This window comes from Bombina bombina, chromosome 3 (assembly GCF_027579735.1).
Source record: "Bombina bombina isolate aBomBom1 chromosome 3, aBomBom1.pri, whole genome shotgun sequence".
In the NCBI taxonomy this organism is placed as follows: Eukaryota; Metazoa; Chordata; class Amphibia; order Anura; family Bombinatoridae; genus Bombina; species Bombina bombina.
The window spans coordinates 388,216,057-388,227,753 of record NC_069501.1 but is presented as its reverse complement, the minus strand read 5'-3'; the positions used below and the strand labels follow the sequence as shown (position 1 = coordinate 388,227,753).

The 11,697-nt window shown below is 36.7% G+C and overlaps 1 protein-coding gene across 1 annotated transcript; it reads left to right on the top strand.

Annotated features, from left to right (window-relative positions):
* Nucleotides 1–8,142: 8,142 nt before the first annotated feature.
* On the top strand, nt 8,143–9,711 carry LOC128653328 (bombinin-like peptides 2). Its single transcript, XM_053706548.1, has 2 exons — nt 8,143–8,202; nt 9,350–9,711. The coding sequence occupies exons 1-2, from the start codon at nt 8,143–8,145 to the stop codon at nt 9,695–9,697; spliced, it is 408 nt and encodes a 135-aa protein (XP_053562523.1). The 3' UTR covers nt 9,698–9,711.
* Nucleotides 9,712–11,697: the final 1,986 nt, after the last annotated feature.

Genomic DNA, 11,697 nt, shown 5'->3' with positions numbered 1-11,697 from the left:
TCACCTAATAAAACTGTACAGCAAGAATATGTATCTTACTAGATAATTCAGATACTTAGAGTTTACTTAGACTACTGCATTGCTCTATCTAAGTAAGTAACATCAGTGATGAAGAAAGCACAACCCATATATTGTGGTCTAATTAGTATATACAGGGAGTGCAGAATTATTAGGCAAGTTGTATTTTTGAGGATTAATTTTATTATTGAACAACAACCATGTTCTCAATGAACCCAAAAAACTCATTAATATCAAAGCTGCATATTTTTGGAAGTAGTTTTTAGTTTGTTTTTAGTTTTAGCTATTTTAGGGGAATATCTGTGTGTGCAGGTGACTATTACTGTGCATAATTATTAGGCAACTTAACAAAAAACAAATATATACCCATTTCAATTATTTATTTTTACCAGTGAAACCAATATAATATCTCAACATTCACAAATATACATTTCTGACATTCAAAAACAAAACAAAAACAAATCAGTGACCAATATAGCCACCTTTCTTTGCAAGGACACTCAAAAGCCTGCCATCCATGGATTCTGTCAGTGTTTTGATCTGTTCACCATCAACATTGCGTGCAGCAGCAACCACAGCCTCCCAGACACTGTTCAGAGAGGTGTACTGTTTTCCCTCCTTGTAAATCTCACATTTGATGATGGACTCAATGGGGTTCAGATCAGGTGAACAAGGAGGCCATGTCATTAGATTTTCTTCTTTTATACCCTTTCTTGCCAGCCACGCTGTGGAGTACTTGGACGCGTGTGATGGAGCATTGTCCTGCATGAAAATCATGTTTTTCTTGAAGGATGCAGACTTCTTCCTGTACCACTGCTTGAAGAAGGTGTCTTCCAGAAACTGGCAGTAGGACTGGGAGTTGAGCTTGACTCCATCCTCAACCCGAAAAGGCCCCACAAGCTCATCTTTGATGATACCAGCCCAAACCAGTACTCCACCTCCACCTTGCTGGCGTCTGAGTCGGACTGGAGCTCTCTGCCCTTTACCAATCCAGCCACGGGCCCATCCATCTGGCCCATCAAGACTCACTCTCATTTTATCAGTCCATAAAACCTTAGAAAAATCAGTCTTGAGATATTTCTTGGCCCAGTCTTGACGTTTCAGCTTGTGTGTCTTGTTCAGTGGTGGTCGTCTTTCAGCCTTTCTTACCTTGGCCATGTCTCTGAGTATTGCACACCTTGTGCTTTTGGGCACTCCAGTGATGTTGCAGCTCTGAAATATGGCCAAACTGGTGGCAAGTGGCATCTTGGCAGCTGCACGCTTGACTTTTCTCAGTTCATGGGCAGTTATTTTGCGCCTTGGTTTTTCCACACGCTTCTTGCGACCCTGTTGACTATTTTGAATGAAACGCTTGATTGTTCGATGATCACGCTTCAGAAGCTTTGCAATTTTAAGAGTGCTGCATCCCTCTGCAAGATATCTCACTATTTTTTACTTTTCTGAGCCTGTCAAGTCCTTCTTTTGACCCATTTTGCCAAAGGAAAGGAAGTTGCCTAATAATTATGCACACCTGATATAGGGTGTTGATGTCATTAGACCACACCCCTTCTCATTACAGAGATGCACATCACCTAATATGCTTAATTGGTAGTAGGCTTTCGAGCCTATACAGCTTGGAGTAAGACAACATGCATAAAGAGGATGATGTGGTCAAAATACTCATTTGCCTAATAATTCTGCACTCCCTGTACATCAGTGATGAAGAATATCTATCCTAGATTGTAAAATCTGAACTCAGAAAGCTTCAGTAATGGAGAATATAGGAAAATGGATAAACCAGAAGTCTAATATTTTACTGTATAATTGTATATCTATGTATCAATTATTTGTTATCTTGCTACTAAACTCTTTATCTCCAATGCGTACTATTTCCAAAAGTTAATGATGTCTCCGGCTACATTAAAACCTTTTGGACGTCTAGTCTGGAGAGTAAAAATCCAGAATGCTTCTTTATATGAGTCGTTGCATTTTGTCACCCCCTCTTAGAGTTGAAAAAATTCTCTCTATTACTTGCCATTTAAAGCTATTGACTGACTTATTGTGCTCATAAATAAAATGATGCACTAAATCAGACACATCCCTTTCTTTATCAATATTGTTTAGGTGTTCTCTAATGCGTGTGCGTGCTTCACGCGAGGAGCATCCCACATATTGTTTTTTACAGAGAGTGCACTCCACTAAGTAAATGACAAAACTTGTTCGGCAATTAGTGCATGAGTTAGATAAAAATACCCTTTGTGTACTTCTAGACTGAAATTTGTCAGTAACGTATGTATGACTACAGGCTATACAATTGGAGAAATGACACTTATAATGTCCTTTAACCTGTAACCAGCTACTTCCTGTTGCGAGAGGCTTTTTTATCATGCTGGGGGCTACTAAATTCCCAATTGTACGTCCTTTCTTAGAAATAAAGTTAAGACCCTCCCTAGTTAAGTCTCTTAGGCTATCCTCACCTGTTAAAACAGGGAGGTGTTTGTTGATGATATCGCAAATTGCTTTAAATTGTGGGCTGTAGGTTGTAATAAAGTTTGGTTTATGAATATCAAACCCACTGTTAGACCTATAGCTACTCTGTTGTAGCATATCATTTCTATCTAATCTATCCACTTCTATAAAAGCTCTATTTATAACTTTCTTATTATATCCTCTTTCTAGGAGTTGTTGTCTCAGTGTATCTGATTCTGCATGAAAGTCTTGATCTGTTGTACAATTTCGTTTAAGTCTTGTAAATTGGCCCTTGGCCACCCCAAAACCTGTATGTCTCGGGTGGCATGATCGTGCGTGAAGTATAGTGTTTGAATTAATTGGTTTTCTATATAATGTAGTTGTGACTTTCAGAGTGGAAGGTTCTCCCATTAAGTATACATCAAGATAGGCAATTTTATATTTGTCTGATGCATAGGTGAATTGTAAATTAACCTGGTTATTATTTAGATATAGAATGAATCCCTCCATTTCCTCCACAGATCCCAACCACACAAACAAAAGATCATCAATGTACCTTTTATATGATCTTATACAATGTTTGTAGGGGTTGTTATCTCCAAAGACGTGGGACCGCTCCCACCAGCCCATGAATAAATTAGCATAGGCTGGGGCAAATTTAGCGCCCATGGCGGTTCCACGTCTTTGGAGGTAAAAAGAATCATCAAATGTAAAGTAATTATGAACCAGTAAAAATTCTAAGCATATTAGAATATAATCCTTCAGACTGGTATCATAATTACTATAATGATCTAGAGAAAATCTGATGGCTTCCATTCCCAAGTGATGTGGTATACAAGAGTAAAGCCCAACAACGTCTACAGTTAACCATGAGCAATCACTACTCCATGTGAGTTGCTCTAAGCCAGTCAGCAAATGTGTAGTATCCTTAAGAATAGAGGGGAGCTGCTGAACGATGGGCTGCAGGAGCGACTCCAACCAACCTGACATACTCTCGAAAAGAGATCCTATCCCAGATATAATGGGTCTTCCCTTCACCTCCTCCAAGGACTTATGTACCTTGGGGAGGTGATGGAAGATGGGAATGACAGGTGTTTTAACATACAGATAGTCAAAGGTATCTTGGTCGATAATTCCCCCCTGCAGTCCATCGTCCAACAGCTCCAAAAATTGCAACTTGAAAACATTAGTGGGGTCACCAGAAAGTGGGAGGTAGACTTCTGGATCCTTAATCTGTCTTTCGGCTTCCCTTATATAGTCTATTTTATTTAATACCACAATGCTGCCCCCCTTATCCGCAGATCTTATGACTATGTAATTTCTTTTAGTCAGAGATTCAATGGCCAACTTCTGGCCTTTCGTTAGATTAGGGGGGGCAGCATTGTGGCATTTAGACAAGGATATCAAAATCCTCTTCTACCCTCTTATGGAAAGCCTCCAAGAAGGGTCCTCTATCCTTAGTCGGGTAAAATACTGACCTTGGCTTGAACCCAGTATGTTCAGCCTTGAGGAAGTTATTTTGAGTATTAGATTCATAATTTAAATCCTGGAGGGAAAAATAATCACATGCTTCATTAAAGTCTACAATATGTATTATAGGTTCTATGGTATTAATTTCCCTCCATTTATCATGATCTCTTGAGCTGTCAGGAGATGTTTCTGGGGATACCTTGCCCCAAAAAATTTTCCTGAGAGTGAGATCTCTGATCAGACGATTCACATCAGTAATAGTTTCAAAGAGGTTAAACGTAGTGCTGGGGACAAAATTCAAACCCAAGCTCAGTACTGAGTTTTCATCCTCAGTTAGTATAGATTCTGAAAGATTAATGATTTTTAAATTCGATACTTGTTGTATTGTCCCCTGCTTCTTCGTCCTCTTTGTCCTCTTCCTATACTTTTTCCTCTTCCTCCTCCCCCTTCTGTTTCCATCCCTACCTGTCCCAAAGGGTACTGCACTGATTGGCTATTTGTCTTTAGACACGATTTAATCTGAATGTCTGGAACTGTGCTATCACTCCTGTCCACATTAAGAAACTCCCTACGTCTCATATCAGTATTTTCATTGTTTCTATCTCTTTGGCTCACATTTCTAGTTTTGATAGGTTCTATTCTAGACTGCAAAGAATCAGTTTTAGTATGAGTTAATTTACTATTCTGTTTGGGCTTAACCACTAGTTCTTCCTCATCTGAAGGTTCACTAGAACCACTCCTACCTGAATGTCCTATTGGTTCATTGTCTGAAGCCTCAGAATCTGTAAAAGTAACTCTCTTATCTGTTTCTACCTGTTTCTTGTTACCATTATTATTACCCCATCTTCTCTTATGTCTTTTAGTTTTATTTGCAGAATGCCAGACATATACCATGTTGTTTATGTAATCATCATTATCACGGTTGAACTTTCGAAGTTTAAAATTATCAAGTTCTACCCTAAATTTGTCTACACTTTCCTTTAACATTTTATCAAGATCATTGTACTTGGGGTGATCTATAAACTCATTCAATTGTGTTTGCACATTAACTAAGTCTTCCCTGATTTTAACCAGTTGTTTGTCCTTATGTTTACAATAAGACCCATCAGTATTACAGAACAATTAGTAAGAGCTGTGTTCCATTCAGAAATGAATTCACTATCGTCAGCTTGGAATGTGGGAAACTTATTTAGGCGTAGGCCTCTTTGTATAAGTTCTAATAATAGATATTTTTCAAGGGCCCTCTTATCCCACCAAGTCCGATATTCCTTAATTAGAGTCCTTTCCATTAAGAGAAAAATGTCACTTATATCCAATGTCTCATATTGCCTTATAAAGGTGTCTTCCAGTGTAAGTCTGTTAGTGTCCAAGTCATTTAATGACTGTAATGAAAAGAAACTCATTTTACCCCCTCTGAAAGTGTTGGAATAAAGAGACTCTATAAATATGGAAGTGTATTGATTAACATATAGCCACACTTCCTTTTTATTCAAATTAGTACAGCTTTAGACAAACAGGACGGGCCGTTACCACGCTGGGGATAAATAGCACAAATTAGCAAGCACAGTCCCAAAGATTTTCCCCTGCTAGTGGTCTCAAGGCCAATCTAGATAGTCCAATAATCCGTCAATACGGAAATTCTCCAATTCGACTATAACAGTCAGTGTTTAAAAACGGCTAGTACCTTCCATGTAAAAAAACATATAACAACTTTATATCCCGCTGGTTACAAAGACGTAAGTTTATCTTACCACTTCACAGTGAGTCTGGATCCAGGCCAGCAAACTTACAAACCAACTTTGTTTTTTAGATGTAGTGTAACCCAGGTAAGGTACGCGTCGCCTCTCGGCACTCAGATACTCCCCAGAACACTTCCGGGACGCCACTCCATGCGGCTCTGTGCGCTCGTTGTCCGACGTTCAGCCGTTGTTCAATGCGTGTCCACTTCCTATGACGTTGACGCTGTACGGCACCTCTAGCCAATCACCCTAAGCTCCAGAGCTCCAGCCAGGACGGTCCAATCCAATTATCCACAAAAAGAATCCAATGAACTCGGGCTTCAAACAAGGGGTGAGTTTATTGAAAATCTCCAATATAGAATCCAACACAGAAATAGAAAAATAAATGAGGGTGGTAAAATGGTTAAAATAAAAAGTTAGTTATTGCGCTGTGACCATCGGCTACCAGTCGGTCTTACGCGTTTCGGCTGGGAAACTTAGCCTTAATCATAGACCTCAATGTGTAGCCGGTGTTCTGCCTTAAAAACTATTCTAATGAGATTCAAGGGTGAACAGCTGGCAGTCACAGCGCAATTGGTCAATGCTAACAGACTAATTAACATGATATTTATATATCAATTATTTATTTGTGCACCCTCAGCTTTACTGCACTTGGTCTAACATACCTTCAGATTACCATGTGAGAGAACGCCAGAACAGGTTTATGTATCACACCCCATAGAAGTTTATGGGGAAAGGGGCTTATCACAGCCATGCTATCCCACCTACATACTGTATATCAGCATGCCTCAAGCTTTTGCTTGAGCAATAACCTTTTAATTTCAATTTGTAATATGATCCCAAAAATAGAAGCACTATTGATTTAACTTGTGAGGTGTTAGCGCTCAATAGCAAATTAATTCAAGAGAATGAAGCAAATTAGATAATAGAAGTTAATTAGAAAATTGTTTAAAATGGCATGCTCTTTCTAAATCAAGAAAGAAATAATGTGGGTTTCATGTCCCTTTAATAACACGAATCATGTTCAATAAATTCTTTATATAACACTTATTAATCAATATTTTATTCTTTCTATATCAGATTTTAATGTAAATAAATACATGTGTTCTACTATAATTAATTAATAAAATGATCATCTATCTATTAATTCTATCTATCTATCTATCTATCTATCTCTTATCTATCTATTCTATCTATCTATCTCTATCCATTTATCTGTAACACACAAAAAGTTAAAGAGACATACTAAAACACATATGGACAAAAAGCTAACTAAAAATACACTCTTTGCAATACAAATATATTAAACAAATCATAGTCATTTGATATATTATGTTTTTCAATAAAAATCTGGCTTTGGCTTTAATTAAGGTGAAACTATTTGCTTTTATAAAGTGAATGACTTTGCTAAAATCATTTAACACAAATATTAATTTACAATATTATTAGAAAATGTGTTCAGGATAATTTGAATATATATTACTAATTAGACACAGATACTGTATATAAGGTGTAAATCCCTCACAACAAAGAGATTATCACATCAAGATATCTGATAACCTATAACAATATCCTGAGATCCTGGTAAGCAAATGTTATATCTTATACTTATATATTTGTAACAATTTTATTTATACTTCTTATGAGAGTGACCTTTATTTTAAATTTAGTATAGATTTAATACTGGTAATTCACTTTTTTATGGCACCAGAGTAAAGAAACAACACAATATTAACAACAATTACATTAATCAGATGTTTATTTATAACATTACACTGAATACTAAACATTATAAGGCTTTGTGGTGTAATCATGAAAATAATTAGCAATAAGGGATGTTAGTAATCTTGTAGTTGTACATGACAGAACAATATCTATATCTATAAATTAATACCGACATGATCTATGGAATTGTAATCTTTTAAATTCAGTTTTATGTTAAAAATAAACTTCAGATAATAGAATAAAACAGTTTGCAAATATCATAAACTTTATTTTGTGCAACGGAATGATTAAAAATCTATTTAATTAAAGGGACATGAAACCCCTAATCTTATGTCAATTCATTTTTAAACATCTTTGCAATTTACTTCTAATATCAATTTAGCTTTATTTTATTAGTATCCTTTATTGAAGGAGTAGCAGTGCACTATTTGGGGCTAGTTGAACACATCGGTAAGCCAATGACAACAGCCATATTTGTGCAACCAATCAGCAGCTAGCTCCAGTCCCTGAGACTACTTAGGTATGCTTATCAACAATGGATACCAAGTGAACAAAGCAACAGCAGTAAAATGGAAAGCAGTTTAGAATTGCATATGCTCTATCTGAATCATGATATTTTAATTTTGACTTTAATGTAATTGTGTTTTAATGTTTCTTTAATGAGGTTTAAATCAACACATTTAGTAAAAATGTGATATGGTTCTAATTGTTTTTTTTTTTTCTTTACTTTTAACAGGTAAAGATGAATTTTAAGTACATAGTTGCAGTGTCCATTTTAATAGCATCTGCATATGCACGAAGGTAAAATAAAAATTCAATTAAAGAACTATCAAAACTATTTATTTTAGATATGAATATTTTATCTCAGAGAACCTACTAAATATTCAAAAGAGATACTAAATTCTTAAAAATGCAATGGTCATATTTCCATATGTGGTAATAATTTTGTGACATAAAGCTTTCAAAAATGTGTCTAATGTAAAGTGCTATCTGCTTCCATTTTCCATCCAGTACATATACACATTACATTATATGAGAGCACAAAAATGTAGTAAGATGTTAAAAGGAAGTTAGAAGGAATAAAGGTGGTTTGAACAAGGGCGTTAAATTGAAAGATAATTTTTATTTCCATATTTTACTTAAGAATAAAAAGAACATTTTCTAATATGTGAAGAACATTGGAAGTGAAATATTCAAAAGTACCTTCGGGTTTAGCGCAGTTGGTTAGTGCATATCAGGTTTTGCTTGTGTGCTAACTTTTTACTTTCAACTTGTAAAAGAAAGCTAAGCCACCCACATAAAAAACGTACTTCCAGCGGTGTGCACTTGAACAGGAGAGCTAAATCCCCTTCCCAGATCCCTTTCTCTCAATGGATCCCACATAGGATCTCCCTCATTGCCCCTCCTCCCTCCTTCCCCCTCACTGATGCAGCTTTTTTTTCCCCCTTGTCTGTAGTGTGGCGTAGCGGTCCCACCCGCTCTTGCCCTCCTCCTGCCCCCTCCGCCCACCCACCTACCTCCTTAAACAATCTGCAACACCACTGTCCGATACAGAAAGGGCCACAGAGTGGCCCTCTCTGCATCGGTAACTCTGCAACTCTATTTCAGCAGTGCCCAATGTACCCCATGTGATCTCGCTATTTTTAGTGACATTGTGGCAGAGAGAAGCCCAGGACTGCAGCGACGTACAGGGTACGGCGCTGGTTGTTAAGAGGTTAAAAAATGTAACTGCTTTTTTATAAGCAATTACTGATGTCTGTTATTTGCTCAGTGGTACTACAAACTAAGCAAAAGCCCTTAGAGCACCAGATGTGTCTATCTGTCCTAATTAGGTAGAACTGTGCTTTCAGAAAATAAAATATATTTTAAAAAACAATAAGTAGTTTAATCTTAAAATGTTAAAGTCATTCAATTTGTTTACCAATCTGATTTATTTATTTATTTTTTGTGTAAAGAATGATGAACAGTCTCTGAGTCAGAGGGATGTTTTAGATGAAGAATCACTGAGGGAAATCAGAGGTATAGGAGGAGCCATCCTAAGTGCTGGTAAATCAGCTTTAAAAGGCTTGGCTAAAGGATTGGCTGAGCATTTTGGGAAGAGAACAGCTGAAGAACATGAAGTGATGAAAAGACTGGAAGCCGCAGTGCGTGATCTAGATTCCTTGGATCATCCAGAGGAAGCTTCTGAAAAGGAAACCAGAGGCTTCAATCAAGAGGAAAAAGAGAAACGCATTATAGGGCCAGTATTAGGTATGGTTGGTAGTGCACTTGGAGGTTTACTTAAAAAGATTGGATAATTAAAGCCAGAAAAACTTTGATTTCATGAATATTTGTAAAATGAAGCCAATCAGATAACATATAATAAAGCATAAATAAAGCACAAAAAAGCTATTTAAACAAACTGCATGTTCTCTACTCTGCTATCAAATAAAATTCCTATGAGCAAAACTTGTTTATCATTAGAAATTATCATTAGCATTTCTGCTTAATATTTATGTAGTAAAGTTTATCTAATGATTTTTCTACAAAAGCCAACATAAAATCTATGGAAATATTTGTAGATAATAATAATATAATATTCTCTACAGGATTGTGTTTCACCCCAACATGTCGCTACCTGGAAAACTAGTTAATCAAACAATAAGAAGCATATGATATTTATTTACATGATTTTCATGCACCCTATTTTCTTATGCACACTTGTTCCTCTAATCTTAATATATAAACAATGTAACAAACATGACCAAAATGTTGATAATTAAGCAGCTATACTAAAAAACAGCAAAAATGTAGGACAGGAAAATATATTAACATTTTCATTGATTTTCAACACTGTTTAATTAGTATTTATCTCTTAAAAGCCCATTTATACCTATAATGAGTTGCATTTTTTGCTGGTTTGCACAGCTTTCGTTCAATTTTAAATGTCTGGAGGAAACTCCAGAGTTCTGCTGACTTTCTTCACTATAAGTTCATCTTGAACTTTTACTATTCTGCCCTTAAAGGGACACTAAACCCAAATGTTTTCTTTCGTGATTCAGATAGAGCATAACATTTTAAGCAACTTTCTAATTTACTCCCATTATAACATTTTCTTTATTCTCTTGGTATCTTTATTTGAAATGCAAGAATGTAAGTTTAGATGCCTGCCCATTTTTGGTGAACAACCTGGGTTGTCCTTGCTGATTGGTTGATAAATTCATCCACCAATAAAAAAGTGCTGTCCAGAGTCCTTAACAAAAAAAAAGCTTAGATGCCTTCTTTTTCAAATAAAAATTGCAAGAGAACTAAGAAAAATTGATAATAGTAGTAAATTAGAAAGTTGCTTAAAATTGCATGCTCTATCTGAATCACAAAAGAAAAAAATGGATTCAGTGTCCCTTTAATCTATTTAAGCAACATTACTTCTCTACTCTTATCTCTACTCTTTCTTCAAACCCAAAACGTCTGTTTTCCACTTTCAATACTCTTCTCCGCCCACCCCCACCTCCCACCACAACTTTTCTCTCAGCTCAAGATTTTGCCAGCTACTTTAACAACAAAATCGAATTCATCAGAAATGAAATCAGCTCTCAACATAATTCCGGTCTCCCACCCCCTCAAAAGCTCACAATCATCAAAAACCCACATAGCCATAAATTTTGCTCTTTTTCCCCTGTTTAAGAGGAAGAGGTTTCTGCCCTTATACTATCCTCTCACCTCACTAACTGTCTCCTCGACCCCATCCCCTCACAACTACGCCCTTCCCTCTCTTCTACCCTTATCCCTATACTCACACAAATCTTCAACCTCTCCCTCAGCTCTGGTATAGTTCCCACATCTCTTAAACATGCATTAGTCACACTATCCTAAAAAAACCTTCTCTCGATCCAATATCCCCATCCAACTTCCGACCTATTTCCCTACTCTCTCTTGCCTAAAAGCTTCTTGAAAAGCTAGTATATGCACGACTATCCCATTTCCTTACATTAAACTCCCTCCTTGATCCACTGCAATCTGGATTTCGCCCCCTTCACTCAACAGAGACAGCAATTGTTAAGGTTACCAATGACCTACTTAAAGCAAAATTCAATGGCTACTTCTCTCTACTTATCCTCCTTGATCTGTCTGCAGCCTTTGATACTGTTGACCACCCTCTTTTGCTCCATGCCCTCCAATACTTTGCTATCTGCGACACAGCTCTCTCTTGGTTCTCTTCCTATCTATCTAACCATACCTTTAGTGTAGCCTTCTCTGGGGCATCGTCTGCCCCGTTACCTCTTTCTGTTGGGGTACCGCAAGGCTCTGTCCTTTGTCC